This window comes from Diadema antillarum, unplaced genomic scaffold (genome assembly GCF_040938485.1).
Source record: "Diadema antillarum isolate AM-2024a unplaced genomic scaffold, OU_Dant_1.0 scf00000087, whole genome shotgun sequence".
In the NCBI taxonomy this organism is placed as follows: domain Eukaryota; kingdom Metazoa; phylum Echinodermata; class Echinoidea; order Diadematoida; family Diadematidae; genus Diadema; species Diadema antillarum.
Genome location: NW_027270976.1, coordinates 1,940,183 through 1,958,105, shown reverse-complemented (window position 1 = coordinate 1,958,105; position 17,923 = coordinate 1,940,183). Strand labels below are relative to the sequence as shown.

At 37.3% G+C, this 17,923-nt stretch overlaps 1 protein-coding gene across 3 annotated transcripts in view; it reads left to right on the top strand.

Moving 5' to 3' along the window:
* The window catches only part of LOC139718061 (protein dispatched homolog 1-like), a 94,289-nt gene that overhangs the window by 30,482 nt on the left and 45,884 nt on the right, over window positions 1-17,923 (top strand). For all 3 annotated transcript variants that reach the window (XM_071629556.1, XM_071629555.1, XM_071629554.1), the window contains exon 2: window positions 4,232-4,708. In XM_071629556.1, the coding sequence (XP_071485657.1) occupies window positions 4,596-4,708 (113 nt within the window). In that variant the 5' untranslated portion in view covers window positions 4,232-4,595. The remainder of the gene's footprint in view (window positions 1-4,231; window positions 4,709-17,923) is intronic.

Sequence of the window (17,923 nt, the reverse complement as noted above, 5' to 3'; positions counted from 1 at the left end):
TTAGTAAACTTTGATGTACAGAACAGGAGAGAGTGATTAGAATCACCCAAGCTGTAGTCTGAAAGCAGCCAGTGTGAGTAATGTATCCTTCCATTAAACATTTAGGAACATGATGGCAATTAGCTGCTGTGGAACTACACATAACAAGTGTTAGCGATCGGACAGGCCAGGGTCATGGTTACCTGTCTTATATGCCTCCTTTTATTATATTGCTCGTGTTTTATTTATGGATCACCAGTCATCTATGTTCAGGTACTGTATACGCTATTATTTTCGCGTACAGATATTTTCGTGAATGGGGAGGTCACAGACTTTTGTTTTCGCGTGTTGTTAAATTCACGATCCAACTGTGATTTGCGAAATTCGCAAAAATAAAACCCTCGTGAAAATAACAGCTTATACAACAGTAAAACTGTGCATGTAATGGGTAAGCTTGTGTTACAAAATTTCTTGTAGCAATTTTATTATGACTATGAGGTAGCAAAATAACTTGTGTGTCAAAGAAGTGAGGTTAATTTATCTACTTATCTATCACTATCTACCTATCTACCTATTTATCTATCTATCTGTTGATCTATCTCTCTATCTACCTATCTATCTGCCAACCTATTTACCTGTCTGTCTGTCTGTTTGTCTGGCTATTGTATTTGCAGTATCCACCCCTCCCCGATTTATATTTTGTCTCCTCTGTTAGATATTTACCTCCGCGAGGAAAAACCTACAGGTGACAGGGGTTATGTTTTCAGTTCCATATGTTTGTCTGTCTGTATGTCTTTCTGTTTGTTTGTGCACAAGATAACTTAATAGATGAACAAATTTACACTAAACTTGCAGGGTTTGTTGATAATGAAGTACGAAAGAAATTATAAAATTTGGGGGTCATGAGGTCCAAGGTCAAAGGGATCATTTAAGGATATAATATGATTAATTTCCCAATTACTCAGGAACGAATGATCAAATTTTCACCAAACTTGCAGGCTGTGTTTATGATGATGTACAAAAGAAAATAAATAATTAGGAGATCATGAGGTCAAATCTCCCAATAACTCAAGAACAAATGATCAGATATTTACCAAACTTGTAAGGTGTGTTCATAATGAAACAAGCAATAAACTATTCAATGTAGGCAACATGAAGTCAAAGGTCAAAGGTCATAGGGGTCATAAAGTACATAAAAGACTCTTAAGTCTCCCAATAACTCAACAGATAATCAGATTTTCACTAAACTTGCATAATGTTCATAATGAAGTAAGAGAGAAATATTTTAATTTGGGGTCATGAGGTCAAAGGTTATAGGTCAGCAAATTTGCAGGATGTGTTTATCATGAAGAAAGAAAGAAATTATAAAATTTGGAGTCGTGACATTACAGGCCAAAGGTCATAGGAGTCATAAAGGACATAAAATATGCTTCACCTCCGAATAACTCAACAATCGATCACTTTTTCACTGAATGTGTTGATGTGTTGCAGACACTGCCCACAAAATGGTGATATTTTAATCATGGCTGCTTGGCAGAGGTCTACTCTCTCCGAGTGCTCCTCTAGTTGTAAATGGGATTCATCTGAAAGCCCTACGGAGCCATTTTTTCATAATCCTTTGTTTTTAGGGGGTCAATTCCTATGAGGGATAAATCAATCTGACATCTAGTGTGGTTTGCAAAAAGACCACAATATTCAGTAATCTTTTGCACTTCTCATTTTGTAACTCATAAATTTCTTTGGGCAACATTGTGAGTTTTTTATTGTGGTGTGAAAGGTAAAGGTCAGACATTGCAAAGTTTACTGTCATGACTCTTTCTACTAGTAAGCATGGGCCGATGGGGACGGGAGGCAAGTTAAAATCATGATGAGTCGATAATCACGACAGCAGTTCAATGCTACTTAAGATTATCTAAATTAGCAACAGAGAGCTTATTAGTCATTTCCACTTTAGCAGTTGTGTGTTAACTTCACTGAAATTGGAGAGGAATTTTCTCCAGGCACTTTGACGTGTGCGTAGGAGTAACTGTGTGAGGCGTTTAGCTGCTGGCAAAGTCAAACTTCTCCGAACAGGATTTCATATCAGGCTCTTGTGATTCTTCTCAATTTCTGAAACTGATATTGGGCAAATGAAACAGTTCTACGTGAGTGATGAATATCGAGGCCGCATGATCCTACCCTAAGGAGTGTTTTACAAGCATTTTCACCCGATAGCATAAGCCTATCAATTGTATTTCCCCTGAAAGATCATTATTGGTGGAATATATTGCCAGTAATTAATCCCTGTGAGGTATCGAGGTTAATGTCAAGACATATATCGACACCTTATAAGAGAAAATGATCCATCAGCAGCAATGGTTATCTGTTGATTAGCAGTCTCTGATAAGAAATCTCTTTAAAAAAAGTATCCTCATTACACTTATGATTATGAAGTAAGGTTCATAAACTGAGCAGTATGAACCCTAGTGATTATGTTGGACATCGAATATACACTAACACCCACAGTTCAAGAGTTTTAAAAATCTAGTTTACCGGTATGAATCTGTCATACATCTATGAGTTAGTACAGTTATAATTGCATCAATTACATTCTCAACATAATGGAATAGATTTATTCTCTTGAGGCCACTTGGCAGCCACACCGGCAGCCACACTGTTGATCTCTCAAACTTTGCATCAAAGCTAGTAGGCTCGCAGCATGGAGATTTCATAATTGCTATAAAAGTAATGTAATGGAGTCTATGTCAATGTTTCATACTGAATTGAGTTAAAGCAGGAGAGAACCTCGTGGCTTTACTGCTGAGAAGGAATGTTGGGAATTCATTTATAACTGCATTGTGCAAACATTACAAAGAAAATAACCTCATGCCTACAGGTGCAGTGTTCGTTTTATTGATCATTAGCTGTGTAAAATGAGGTTCACTTAAAAACATCCTGAGAAGAAAATGTTTTTTCAACCTATTTTGAGGTCTGTGTCTGCATGGTTTGTGAGAATGACTTCCCCCCACAAGGCATCATGTGATTTTCCTGTTTTTTGACTACCATTTATTGAAAACAGTATATGGGGGCCCTGTTATCACAGTGGCAGAGACTCCAACTCTCCCGCTTTCGACGGGAGATCTCCCGCCGAAAGCCAATTTTTGCAAAATCTCCCGTTCTCCCGCTTGAGATGAAATTTCTCCTGTCCTGGCTCTGTGTCTCCCGCTTGAAATGATATCTTACCTAGTATCATCATATGTCAAAAAATAAGCATGAGATAGCACGAGAGAGCATCTGGAACCCTAAAGCTTCCAGGGCCCTTATGTGGGCCCTGGACCTAGGCCGCAAGGGACTTCGAGCTCGTGATGTGCACTTCGTGCACATAAATTTGGAGTCTCCCGTTTGCAAGGAGTTTCGGGCGGGAGAATCTCTAGATCAGAAGGTGCTTTGGGTTGTAGTCTCTGCAGTGGTTTAATAGCACTTTATTGCAGTTGTTAAATGTTCCTGAAATACAGTCGTACATCTGATATTAAGAGAAGTAAAGATGATTTTTAGGATATAAGTTACATTGTGTTCCCCATCATCTGTAACAAGGAAATTAGAAGATTCTTCTTTTTTTTTGAATTTAGAAAATACACTTTTCAAAAGTACCTGTACTTGACTTTCAATGAAAGTAAGCCATTTGGTCATCTTTCCGTCCTGTTTCATCAGACAATTGGGTTTAAATTACTAAGTGTCAATATTACCCAATGGTCTTATCAGAACTAAAGTGTATGTGATGCAAATAAGTGTAGCAAAAAAAGCTGCTGTAAGTAAGATTTTGAAATGTGGGAATCAAATTGGTCATCGACACAATGTGGAGACATGCATACTGTATATACAGGTAAAGCATTATCAATGTGCACCTACATTGTGTATTATATCTGTCACTACCTGTCCAATCAATCAAGACCCCAACTAAAAACAGGACACAAGATTTGATGTTGGTTTGTTTTCAGTACCTGTCTGTCACATCTTTTAATTTGACAGAACTTCCCAAGTCTTAACCAGTCAAAGACTCAGTGATATATGAAGTGTGACAAGATATGCCCAAGTGAATGAACCACGACCCATGATGTGTCATAGAATGTGCAATGTAACTGTGTATTTTGTGTTTAGCACATGTATGAAGCAGCTCTCAATTGGATTGCACCCAGTCATCTGTCTCACACATAGATTTGCACTTTTTTTTTCTCTCTCTCTCTCGTGACACTCTTCCGACCCACTCATCCAGGTGTCAAGCGAGGGAGTGCTCCATGACTGGCAAATTGACGAGGGTAGTCAGTGGCTCAGCGTGGGAAGCGTCACGTTGATCACCAAGATGTGTCGCAGCATCCGCCACCATCGAGTGCACTTTCTGTCCCGCCGGCACGACTCGTCAGCAGCAGAGAAGTGACACATCAGTGCGTCATCCTCCCAAATTTGTCTAGACTACCAGCAGGGGGTGAAGGACTGGGGTCCCCCTAGCACCAGCTGGGCAGGGCTGCAACCCTCTTGGGTCGACTCTGGTGCCAAAGAGAGCTGCACCATCTTTGGGTCTCCGTGCCTACATCCTTCTTTTTTCTTGTTGGACTGCCCCCGGTAACTCAGGCCAGGCAATGAAACCCACGGACTCGCCTCGCGTTCACTACAGCCCAGGGCACCAGCAGTCTACCCCTTCCTCCCCCTCCAGGGGATGGGGTACCAGCTTCAAGCACAGGTTCTGTTTTGGGTATGTTTATAATCATCTTTTTGGTCCTCCTTTCTTCCCCTCTTTCTCTCCTAAAGTCATATCTATGGATCCATTACTATTCATGGAGGACATAAAATCATTTTCTAGTTCATATTTCATTCATATCTGCTGAATAGGAGTGAAACATCAACAGTTATATCTACTATCAGTGTTCACCAATAGATTTTGTATTCTCTCCTAAATTTGTAAGATCTGTCATAGTGGGTGACATGACTTTTGTTCCTGCAACAGTTGCTCAGGTCTTCGTTTCTCCAAGAACGTAGGATTAGGGTTAGGGTTGTGATAGGGCTTTAGGTGTAGTTTAATGTGAGGATTAGGGTTAGGGTTATATTTGTGGGTATGTTTAGCTTAGCATGCATAAATTTCATGGCAGCAATTGTTGCAGGAACAAATGTCATGGAGCCATCATAGTGAAGGCAAACATTCACACTGCCTCAAATTTCAACTACAAACCATCTTTCCTCCCTGATCAGTGATGCCGACGCAAGAAGGTATGAGTGGTCACACCTAAGACAGAGTATGATTTTGTCTTGATCTGGAATTAGGGACTTCATAGGAGAAGGCATTTGTTAATGGTTCTTGTGGTCCAGGAAGGTGCATATTAATTTTACCACTTCCAAAGTTTGCACATGACGGGCTGCATGTTGTACCATCATGTGACAAATCAACATCCCTCCTCTATCCCTACCTCCCTCTCTCTCTCTTCCTCCTCCTCCCTCCCCCCCCCCCCCCCAGTCTCTTTCTCTCTCTTTCTATCTTTCTCTTGCTTGGTGTTTTGGTCAGGAAGTTGTATGTTGAAGAATATAAGGAGAGCTAAGCTAAGGGAATCGGAGACAGTTTGATATAACGAGGTTTCCAAAAGTTTGCTAATGATGTTTACCTTCTGGCAATAAGCCAATATCTTCACCTGAGTGCCAGAAGGGTGTTATTGTTGTACCATTTCCTTGGACTTAATTCATTTCTGCTTTTAAACTAGTGCACAAGTGCTCTAAATTTAGAAGTGGCTGAAGTAAATGAATTCGTAGTCACTGTTTGCTTTCTCTTTCAAAGGAAAAGATGTGGCGAGTTCAATTTTTCTGGAATGCTGTGCCCACTGAAGTGTTTGTTGGGATCTAGCACCTTGATTATCAACACTTGATTCAAAGCTATCTATCATTTGTAAGATTTTGCTGGTGTCTGTCGTGACAACTCAATGGATTTGTGTCTTACTTCCATATTTGAGATATCAAGAATTACAGCAGTCCTGTCATTTCACTTTCCAAAGTATCTTCTTTGTTGATTAAAGGATAAACAACTTCAAGCCTCTTCATTTAACATTATATGAATAGTTGTTATTGTTTTTATATGATTTTTAGTGGGTTTTCCTGCTTGTACTGTTTTTATTTTTTATTTTTTGCTCTTAAGAGATGATGAGGGTGCAATGGCATTATAAAATATGTCCCTCACGTAGCTGCTGCTGATCCCCCCCCCCCCCCCAAAAAAAAAAAAAAAAAAAATGGAAGAATCATCCTCATTTTACATAATTTGAGACATGCCCCTTGGATGCCAAAGGAACATTTTGCATATTTGAAGTGTTGCATCCTTCTGCTTTTTTTCTACAGGAATTCATTACTGAGTATTATGATGATTCTGCCTCACTTGTATGCAAAAAGAGCCAATAAATTATTTTTGATATCACTATATAACAATATTGAGCATGACATATGCATTCACAAAGTGAATTCTCTTTCTAAGTGGGAGTTACTAAAGTGAGATATGCATTTAAGATGAAATAGAATTACAGTATGAGACAATATAGGACTTATGGTATGTGTGTACATGTAGAGAATGCAGCCATCTTGCTGACGTCGAGTCTAGTCTGTAAAGTACTGTGTCATAATGGGAGGAAAAGTAGGTCAGTCTTGCCAGAAGGTCAGGGAAGATCCAAGTGCAAACCATAATGGAAGTCCTTTTAGAGTGTGCTGGTGGTACAGTTCATGGAATGAAACTGATTCAGCTTTCTCCTGTGTGGTTGATTCCTCTTGAATCTGGACAGTCTACAATACATTATAAAGATCCGAGAATACATACAAACATACACAAAACACATTCTGGAGACTATGTACAGTGTATTCAGCAAACACCAAACCAGAAATTTTGAAGGTTGTTGTATGTTTCTCTTGCAAATTGCAATCACTTTGAGTGCCAAAAGATTGGTCATAGAAGATTTCTCCTCAAAAACTTGCATTCACAAATGTAATTTCAGTTCTTTTCTTGTCTTTTTTTTTTTTTGGTTAAATTTTTGATATCACTGTGATAATGAAAACAAAGTAAAGAGTGTACTTCGATTCTTAGATGACAGTTTATCAATATTTTGCCCAGTATATATTTAGACTTACCATCAGTTGTCCAAACATTTTGTGTACTTGTTAGGATTTGACTTATTAGTGAAAAATTAAAACAAAAAAAAAAGGGGATTCCAAACTCAGCTGTGTCGCACGTTGTTATATGATTGGATTTGAGCCATAGAAATATAAGTAAACAAAGATTTATCACCAAGTATTAACAAGTTTAGTCTTGTTGATAATAAACCCATTACAAACCTAATCTTTTATAGCCCAGGAAAATCATGTCAGCAAAGTTTTGGATGTTTAGAAAGTCATATTAGACTACCCATCCAAGTGTAACAATGGACTTCAGTGGTATCATAGGGTGAACTGATAAAGATTCATAACTTTAAATTCTCGAGTTACTTATAGGTAATTAATTTGAGGTGGTCCTCTGTTTCTCAATGCATGTAAACTAGCAACACTAACTTGAAATAAGACTCATTCTAAAGTATATCATCAAAATAAACTGGTCAATTTGTTTATCAAGTACTGTAAAAATAGACATAGCTTTATTTGTGTACAAGCCTTTCCTTGACATGCTCTAGAGAGTGTGCGATTGAAACAGCAAAATGTAAAGAAATTCACCGAAAGGAACTAATTAGTTGGCAGCAAACATATCATTCCTGATTAATTGTCCTTGGAATACTGTCAGACCAATTGATATTTATTCTGCTGGGGGCACGCCACGGGAAATGAGGAAAGGCGAGCACAAAGCGAGGAAGGAGGGTGAGGAAGGTAGAGTCCTATTGATTGGGAGACGGGAAGTGTTATTCAATGTCTCAAGGAGACATCTTTCTCAAAATCAAGATGGTGATATTGCCGCTGACAACGTCGGCACGGCAAAGGGGTCCTACCCTTTGTCAAAATAACTTTGCCCAGTTTCATCGAGGCGAGAGAATGCACAATAGGACTTGATAGAGAGCTTTCCACTGGCTGGGGGGAAGCGTGGCATGCTATTGTGATGTCATAGCTGTGGGCAGCTTGATTTTTTCCTTTCCAGACACTTGCAATAAGCTGCAAATCAGATACCTGGTTTAAAGCACAGGGGATGATTTCATCATCAGTGATGATATACTTTCTTACATCCTGATCTATTCATCTTCACATGATTGTAGCTGACGTAATTTGACATTATTTCTTCTTTTGTGTAATCAGGAGACTTAATCTTTTGGTTAATACTTTCTGAGATTCTGTTGCTGTTGATTTTGAGACAGAGGGCTATAAACGATTTGGAACCATTTATGTTTGTATATTTGAATGTATTCATGATGATCCTTGTAAGATGTCCGCAATTCAGCCTCCTGGCTGCAAGAGATGTTATTCAATAAATAAATTTTTCAATCATATGAAAAGAAAAGACAAATTCCTAAAATGGGATAAGTTTCTAGTATATAGAGCAAGAATAGCTGGTAGGATTCTCCGGTGACTTGCTGGTAATCATATTTCTGTACCTTTCTGCAAACCCTCGTCAGAATTTCAGAGCATGGATTTGTCGACGATGACAAATTTTTGCTCTAAGATAATCTAATTGATTCTGTCAAGTTTGGCTGACATATATCTAAATGCCACAGGGATATCTTGATATATCAATATGCACTGCTAGCCTACATCCATAACCCATTTAGCATATACATATCTTCATGAGAAAATAAAGGAAGCTTGCAGCAGTAATCAACCTTTATGTACACCTCAGCTTAATTGTTCAGTGCAGTGATTACAGAAAAAAAAGTTCCCACAAGGAAGGAAAAAAAAAACCCATCGAATAACATCATTTCTGTGTATATGTCAGTCCTGTTAAAAAGGAAAAAGAAATTTGCACTGATGTAAAATTGTAACAAAGGCAAAGATATCATCACTTCCTATACATTAATGCCACACCTGTCACATGAACCTGTTTTTCTTTTTTTTTCTTTTTCTTTTTGGTGGGGGTGGGGTGTTCCACAGTAGATGCTGTAGTCATGGCGTCAAAATTAGATTCCTGCCATGAATTGATTCATCACTGCTTGATTGATGCCAAGTTCAAGTTTAAGATGTCTAGCAAATGGCTCGGTGTCAAAATGTCAAGGTCCAATGACTTTATTTTGCCAGTCTTGTCACAATCAATTCACTCTGCATCTAGCCGAGAGATCTTTCTGGACTCATTCCCCCCCCCTCCCCCCCCCCCCCCTCCTCCATTACAGGTGCTTTAACAGCACACATTTGTGGTTCAATATTGGAAAGGTTTTGTCATTTCTCTATTTTACACAAAATGTGTTTTTCTGTTTAAATGTCAAACATGAAGTGGTGAGAACTGCCATTGAAATCAATTAAATCTTTAGACAGTATTCATGTGGAACTGTGAAGTGGTTTGATGTTGCTCATTGGAGTGGAAGGTCCATAGAGAACACTTTTACTTAAAAACCCGCTATTTTAGTGCAGTTTTACTCTTATTGTTCATACCTCCCCACAGGCTTCATTATATTTCATGTTATGTACCCCTTTTAAAAAGTATTTTGGGACAAAATATTTAACTTTGTCAATGCTTTCGGGAAACATGCCTTGAATATGAAAACAAAGAGAAGTTAATGAGGAAGACAATATGTGTTGTATAGATGTAATGCAAGCATTTGTTGTGTCAGAGATAAATGATATATGGTGACAAAATAATGAAGTTTGGAAGTAAAATTGTTTTTTCATCAGCAGTCCTTGTGTTTTTCTCTGTGCTGTATGAGAGAATAACAAAATATGAACCTCAAACCAACAATTTTGGAAGTGACTATGTTTTACAGTAACTGTCAGATTACAAAAAAAAAAAAAGATACTGAAAAGTTATGCACAATTGATTTTTATTTTCATAATGGTCACGTTATCACATAATAAGAAACAGCACTATTCTTTTTTTTTAAATATGAAATGTGACTTTCTGACAATGTACACTGAATATACCTAGGTATTTCCACCCTATTAGATACTTAGATTTAGCAACTTACCATATTTTTGTGCAAATGATTAAATCTTTGCATCCCATTAAAATTTGCAAATGTGCGAAAATTTAAGCTGACCTATCATAACTCTGAGAACCATAACCCAGCATTGACATGGATATTAACCCATTGAGGACAGGCCAATTTTGCTACAACATGCATTTCCCATAGACACTTGCCCAAGTATACTCGGGACTTGTCCTCAATGGGTGAATGTGAAACAAGGATAGTTAGTCTTCACTGCAGAACCCTTTTCTTTTTTTCTGATTCCTCATCTATAGTATAATGCGATACACCCATGCTGTTTCTTTTGTCATACATGCAGGGGGGGGGGGGGAACCAATATTGCTTAAGTTGTCTGTTTAATGATTTCCAAAGATTGTCCTCTGGCAGCATATATTAAAATGTTTAGTTTTAAATAAAGTGAGGAAAGCATTTACTTCTACCACAACCCTTTACAATGAGTTACAGTGGAAATGATAAAAGCTTGCGCAGAGTATGAAGACTACACCTTTCGATGCTGATCAATATGATTCAGACTAGAAACCCACAGGAGGCTACAAGCGAGGATTTGTTTTGTTTTTTAAGTTTTGATAATCATTTTCTTAACCTGACTCCTATCTTGAAGAAATCTGGTCATCAACATATTCCAGATTCACACCAGTTTTGAAAAGAGGCCCATGAGTCATGCATGGTGTATGGGTTGACTCCCTGAGCCCTGATACTTCAGCAGTTTCTCACATGAAAGGAACATATCCTTGTATAACAGAAGATTGAAAACATCCTTTATAAACTTGGCCACACCTAGGCTTAGCACTTCCATCATCTTGTCAAATAGTGATTCTTGTAACAACACAACTTATCACTCAACTCTGCATCCTCTCCTTTCTCCTTTTCATCCCAATGGGTTTCAGACTTGCAAAAGAGCATATTTGTAAACATGTTTAGAAACATGCTTCAGGTTATTCAAGTTAAGTTTGTACATCTGAAAGCAAACATGAATAATCTTTTCCCAAACATATTTTTCTAATCAGGTTTGGGCAGCAGTGACCGAGAAGAGTCTGTGTATTAAAAGGGATGGTATAGTATTGGTTGAGGTGATGATTCAGCCTTTTTGCAAAATACTTGGAAACCACTTTATGAAATGTTAACAAGCATATGATTCTAAAAGGAATTCAAAGTTTATTTGATGAAAATTGGTGTGGAAATGGCTGAGATATTCAAAAACATAGTAAAACAAAGTGATCCTAGGAAAAGGTTGGTCTAACCTTTATTAGGATTGCTTTGTTTTGGATATTTTTGGGTGGTTTATATGCTTTGGATGCAAAATTCAATTTTATTTGGTACCATTCACATACATTGAAAAAAAAAATTATGAAGCTACAAATGAATGTTTTGATTCCGACTCTGCATGCTAGAACAGTGACTGGAACGTTACTCTGGCATCCAAGTGTGCAGACCTGTGTATGGAGAGTTGCATTATGGGATTAAGAAATTGGGGAATGGTTTCTTCATGTGTTTCACACCAAAGGAATCATTGTTTTCTGTGGTTCCACCCACCACACATGGCAAATTATTGTCAGAGTTTTAAAAAGAAAATCATGCAGAACTGATTTTTTTTCCCCATCAAACCGCAAGAGGTAACTTTTTTTATTTGTGTGTCTACACAAAAGAATGAACAGTTTTTCGTATAGTTTTGCAAAACTCACTTTGCAAAAACTGTTATTTTTGTGTGTGTGTGAATGCAGCTAATGATAACAAAAAATAATTTTTTTGCAGCAAAGCCTGCCAGGATTTGATGGGTTAAAGGAAACTAGAGAGGAAATGTTCTTGAGTGACGCATTGTAATCATGCAAACACCTGAAATATGCAATCCCATTACAAGCTCAATAGCCTACAAGTAGGTGATAAGTGCATGATAAGAGAATAACATGCATTGAAGAGTTCTTGCCTGTAGAAGAATCTCTAGAAATCATCTCCTTTAGATACTAGCCCAAGGCAGATGCCTTTTTTTTTTTTTGTCAGAATGAAATGAATATTGTCAACTCAAACTCTGTAATCGACAATGCTTTGTGTTTCATTCTCTCTCTCTCTCTCTCTCTTTCTTTCTCCTCTGCATCAGAGCACTGTATCAACATATTATGTTGTTGTTTTGTTCCATCTCTCAGCAGTATAAACTTAACAAGGTTTTTGATGTATTGAGCATGCGGAATGAAAGCAAGAAAGAAAACACTGCGTGTTTAGAGAGAGAAGAGAGAAAGGTAAGAGGAAAATGAGCTCAACAGGATTTCTTCAGAAACCTCTTACTGATATCTGATAGCTTTCTGATCCGAGAAGAATTTGCAGTTCTTAGTCACTTTAATAATATTCTTTACTATATCAAGTAGTCAAGAAACCTCTCTGATAGTAATGATAGCCTTTCTCCCAGGCACTGTGCTATTTTTTTTTCAACTGATTCCTCTGTATTCAGGTTGAATTTGTAAAATGATTTGAGATGAATGGAATGTCAGATAAAAAGCTATGGAATGTCATTATTCTTTCAGGTTTCAATGAATATGACATTGGTCACTCCCACATATACAAATTACAAAAGGTAAAATATAATAATTTCACATTTCACATACCTTCCATTGTTTTATACCCAAAAATATGCTAGAAGTCATATTTTCGGTCAATAATTTATCAACAACATGTCCTTTCTCCCCCAATATCATTGTAATTACGCTATTTCAAGGCTAAGGTGATGGAAGTAATATAGTAATTTGTGGTGAAATATTCATTTTATGATGAGCCAAAAAGTTTAAATTTTTAAGTCACATGATCATGCACAAACTCCCAGTCAATTTTTAGAATTATCAGTCACCCCATCCAGATCATTATACTATATATTTTTTTCCCAACTTATACAAAAGTAAGGACTCCATAGTCTGAATTTGCAAATACACATTATAAACTTGCCTGGCAGATTTAATTTATTTGCTCAAGGCAAAAGGGCGAGTGGCTTTGTAGCAACCTACATTCAGCTGCCGACATCTGAAGATTGGGGTAAATGATTTAAAATCAGCGAAAGCAGGAGAATGACACCAAAGATGAGTGAAATTTGAGCTCAGTTGGATGAATAATTATGAAGAAAACTGTGATCACTCGAATTCTAGTAAATCATTCTAACACAGCATCCTACTGCTATCTGATACATTAATACAGCCTTTTAAGTGAGCAAGCAAATATTACAGATCAGCAGTTGCGATCTTACAAATATCATTTGTAGAGGGAGACAAATTGAAGAAAATTCACGCCTCAACCTTTTAAGTCTTTGTAGGTGATGTCTAGGATATAGTTCTTTTTAGTTGATTTGTCGTGGTACATTGACACATATAATGTCTAGGGTATGGTTCTCCTTATTTCATTTGTACTAAATTTTATACTTTTCCTTGCATTTTACAATATAACTCTTGCAGATTTTTAAAAAGATGTCTAAAAACATGATGTCAGATAACTCTTGAGTAGAGCCCAGAGGAAAGACCGCCTGTGAGAAACTTTGACTCAAGAGACATTTTATGGAAATAAGGAAATGGGGTGTTGTAAATATCACGTCTTCATACCAGAGCTACCAATGGAATACCAGATTTGCAGAATTACTGATAGACATTCAAATGGCTTGAATATTTTCATTTGCCCCACTAAGCTCAGGTATTGAGCAATTTGTGGGCTTTGTTTTCCTGTTTTCATCTTACACATCTCCCTCCAAAGAGTAGATATTTATGAGTTTGCATAATATGTGGAGCTAATCAGCATGCTGATTTGGAAGTGAACTTTAAATCAGCTGCCGTGGCCACCTTCCAAATCAACCATTCCATATCATGAAATCAAGGTACTGTTTTCCCCCTTTCATTGATGAGTCGTTGTCATTGTAGTTTCCACGTTCTATAAAAATATTTTCAGTCACCATTCTGCCTGAAGTATTGCTTTCTGCATGTTATTCATTTCTGTTGGACAGTAGCCAAACTTTGTGTAAAGCAGCGGTCAGTTTCATTATTCTCTTTCTGTGTTTTTGAGGGAAAACAGTCACAGGACATTGCAGGCAACATTTAAAGGGATGGTTTAGGCCCTAGGTTTGGTTGAGATGGGGCTTCAGGTTTCCAACTTTTATTGTGAGATGAGGAGAAACCTCATGAAATATAAAAGAGCATGTAATTCTAAGATTAATTCAAAATTTATTTGATGAAAATGGGGTTTGAAATGGCTGAGATGTCCAAAACAAAGTGATCCTTATAAGAGGTGGGACCCACCTTTTCTATAGGATTGCTTTGTTTTGCTTTGTTTTAAGATATCTCGGCCATTTCAAAAACAATTTTCATCTGATAAACTTTCAATTCCTTTTAGAATTGTATGCTCTTTAACATTGCATAGAGTGGTTTCTAATTATCTCACAAAAGTTAAAAACTTAATTCTCACCTCAACCGATACTGTATAATCCCTTAGTGTTCAAATCCTTATAAAAATATTTCAAAATCTCACAATTGTTCACAAGAATGATCAAAACATCTTTGTTTTACTGATTGCTGCTGTTGTCACCTATGCAAAGCATTTAATGATAATGAACGAATAAAATTGATTTGAGGGTGTACTCCAGTGAGCAAGTGGAATGTTTTCATCAAGAGTCAATTCTTCATCTAGCAGTGCTTTCTAACAAGGGCCGCTTGGCTAACTTTAGCCCCATTAGTGTTGTCTCTCCCCTCATACCGGTCATTCCTAGCTGGCAATGATTGCTTCACATCGAGCTGTAAACATCTTCCAGAAACAGGAAATCCTTCCAGGCAATCTGTGATCAATTTTTCTTCCCAGGGAAAGTCTCCTCTCTGAATATCTGCAAGTGTTTTCCCTTCTACTCATGTCTTTAGCCTTGCTCAGTCAACCCATTTTCTCTGCAAACATGCTACTGTGAATGATATTTTATTCTGGTGAGAGTCAGATGTTGCTTTCATGTAAGATTCATGGTTTCTTTGTCAATATATGTTACTAGTTCTCATGTATGATGTTTGTGCATCAGACGTTTTTGTTCTGTGTATCATTTGCATTTGTGGAAAGATTGTTGAGGCAATTTGAGAGACTTTGTGCTGAGACTAGTGATAGTAATGGCTTTGATGGATAGGTCTGTCTTGAATTCAGATGTTCATTGGAGGAAGAGAAGGTTGTTGCCCTCTTTCCTCCTCTTTAAGTCTTTAAATACTGAAGTATCAATTTTTCTCTCCCATTTGGGTCCTATTTCATCTGACACAGACTGAGGTTTTTTTTTTGGATGAAGGTAACTTGATGACATGCCAGCTAAATTTGCATTCAGTTTTCCCCCTTTTTTCAATTAGATAGGTTTTTCTATTTTGTAGGAATTTCTTTTTTGCATTTTGATAGAATAATTTTAGTGGCCACCTGTGACTTTAACAGGAAGGGACTTCAACTCATATTTGCACTCATGAAAAATAAGTTAAGTGAATGCCTCTGGCGATGAAATGCAGCTCCAGAAACTGAAGCAATATGATGGAAGTGGGGTAGGGAGTAAAGAAAGCAGTACCTGGGAAGGAGATGATGGCAGAAATTATTCCAGGAGTGCATTAACTCACACTTTATGGGTTAGATTCTTATCCCGTATTACTTACTCCTAACCAGATGAGCTTGGATTAAACCCTTCCCGCTACGGCAAGTCATGAACAGTTAAAGTGGGTGGAAAAGGTCTCATGCCCTTTTTGAGACCACGGACAAAATTGATCAGGATCTTTGTATGCTAATTGAGAGAAGATTATTTTTCATAGTCTGATATATGGAAATTGATATTTCAGTATTACATTTCAAAGCTGATTTGTACCAGTATTATGTCATAGATCTAAAAATTGGCATTTCTCTTATATCATTCCAGTGATCTACCTCTTCTCAATCATTGAATTGTTATGATTTTATACGCTTCTCAGTTTTATATGCAAAGTGGATAGAAGGATCATTTTAACAAGTAATCTTTTAGCACTGTCCAGTACTGTTAGGTGTCTCAAAATTCACTGTTTGCAAAACAAAAATTACTTCTTGTTAGGAAGTTAACAACAATTGACTTACAGCCATACTTCACTTTTACTCGATTAGGGACACAATGAATAGTTTGACTTGGAAAATACAAGAAGCATGGAGAAGAAATGTTGCAATCCCTCATACATTTCAATTTCTCTTTGTTATCTCGTTGAGGACGAGTCTCGAGTATACTAGGGTGGGTGTCTATGGGAAATGCATGATGCATAGCAAAATCAAACCGTCCTCAATGGGTTAAAGGTGAATGAAATCCTAAGATAATTGTGGATTGATGAATTTTCTCTGTATTTTCCTTATATCATTCTTCATATGTGACATCACAAACTGTAGTAGTCTTCTCATCCAGTGATGGCTGCACCAAAATCCATAACTTTTGAACAGATTCTCTGATTTTCTCAAACTTCCACTGGTGTGTTCTACTAATATTGCTGTAAATGCATTCAATCCACATAAAATAGTTTGGTTTCTTACCATCAAATTCCGTGATGTTGATCAACTTTTGAGAGATACATGATTGTGAAACATTGTACAAAATCCTAAGAGTATTTCAGTCCCTTGAATTGTCATTGTAGTCTTTACATAGCAACATGTCTGTTCTCATTGGATTTGTATGGCAGGTGAATAGAAAACGACTTCTGTTTCACCTGGTACATAGGAAAAAAACATATTGCCTTTCCCTCCCCTCAATTAACATATTCTGTGACAATCAATAGCAGAAACTGGAGCAGGTGTGTGTGTGTGTGTTTACTTCTTTTCTGTCACTATCAGCTTTCTTGGTGTTTTTTTTTTCTCTGTTTTCAACTCTGGGTAAATGCTCAAAAAAAAGGAGAATACTGCATTAATTTTGTGGAGCAGCTATGCATCAGGTTACTAGGTTAGCTCTAACTTCTTTCCGTTTTTTTTTTCCCCTTCTTTTCTGGCAAAAAGATGTGTGTTTTCTAACAGTCAAGCCTGTTTAAAATGTAGTGTAGTCAATGTTTTTATGTTGGTGGAAGATTGAAGTATGTTGTCACTCTTTCTGTTGGTAATTTGTCAGTGTGATTGATAATGTTTGTGCGACCGTACCCTCCGTATTTACACAGGTATGAAACCCTGTGCTAGAATGCAAATTATCAGGCGTTTTGTCTGTGTTTGTATCACAGTTCCAAAGGTTATTTCTTGATGTAGATTTTTTCTTTCTGCCACTGAAATTATTCGATTTGAGCATGGATGGTAAATCTGATGATGAATCAAAGAGAGAAAGAGAGAGAGATAGACAGACAGACAGACAGACAGACAGAAAAGTAAAACCCACTATAGGTCATGGACGGAGTTTTTTTTTTCCAAGAGGGGTCTGTCTGCGTCATTAGGGGAAAAGGGCATCAGGGCAGTGACATTTAATGCCAGTTTGTCTCATCAGCACTGATTAAAGAGTGAGGCTTGTTCTGCACTCGGACCGATAGGGTATCTTTGTGATACCCATCTCTTGAGGAAAGGATTTGTTTTCTGCAAGCCTTCTATGTATACCACAAAGGGCATTGGCCACTCCTCAAATAATTCAGCACTTGCCAGAAGGATGAAAAGTAGGTTTTTATGATACAGCTGAATTTGACAGTCTATCATGATCTATCATCATATCAGAATCATAGGATTCCTTCCTTAATGACTATCTTAATTTTTGGGCCAATTTACAAAATGAAGAAGATGAGAAACTTTTAGTTTTGAAACTTTGTAAGTAAGAATATTAAACATTTAGTGCACTCTGATGTTAGGTTTCTTATAGTTTACAGACCCAAAACACTACTGAAATT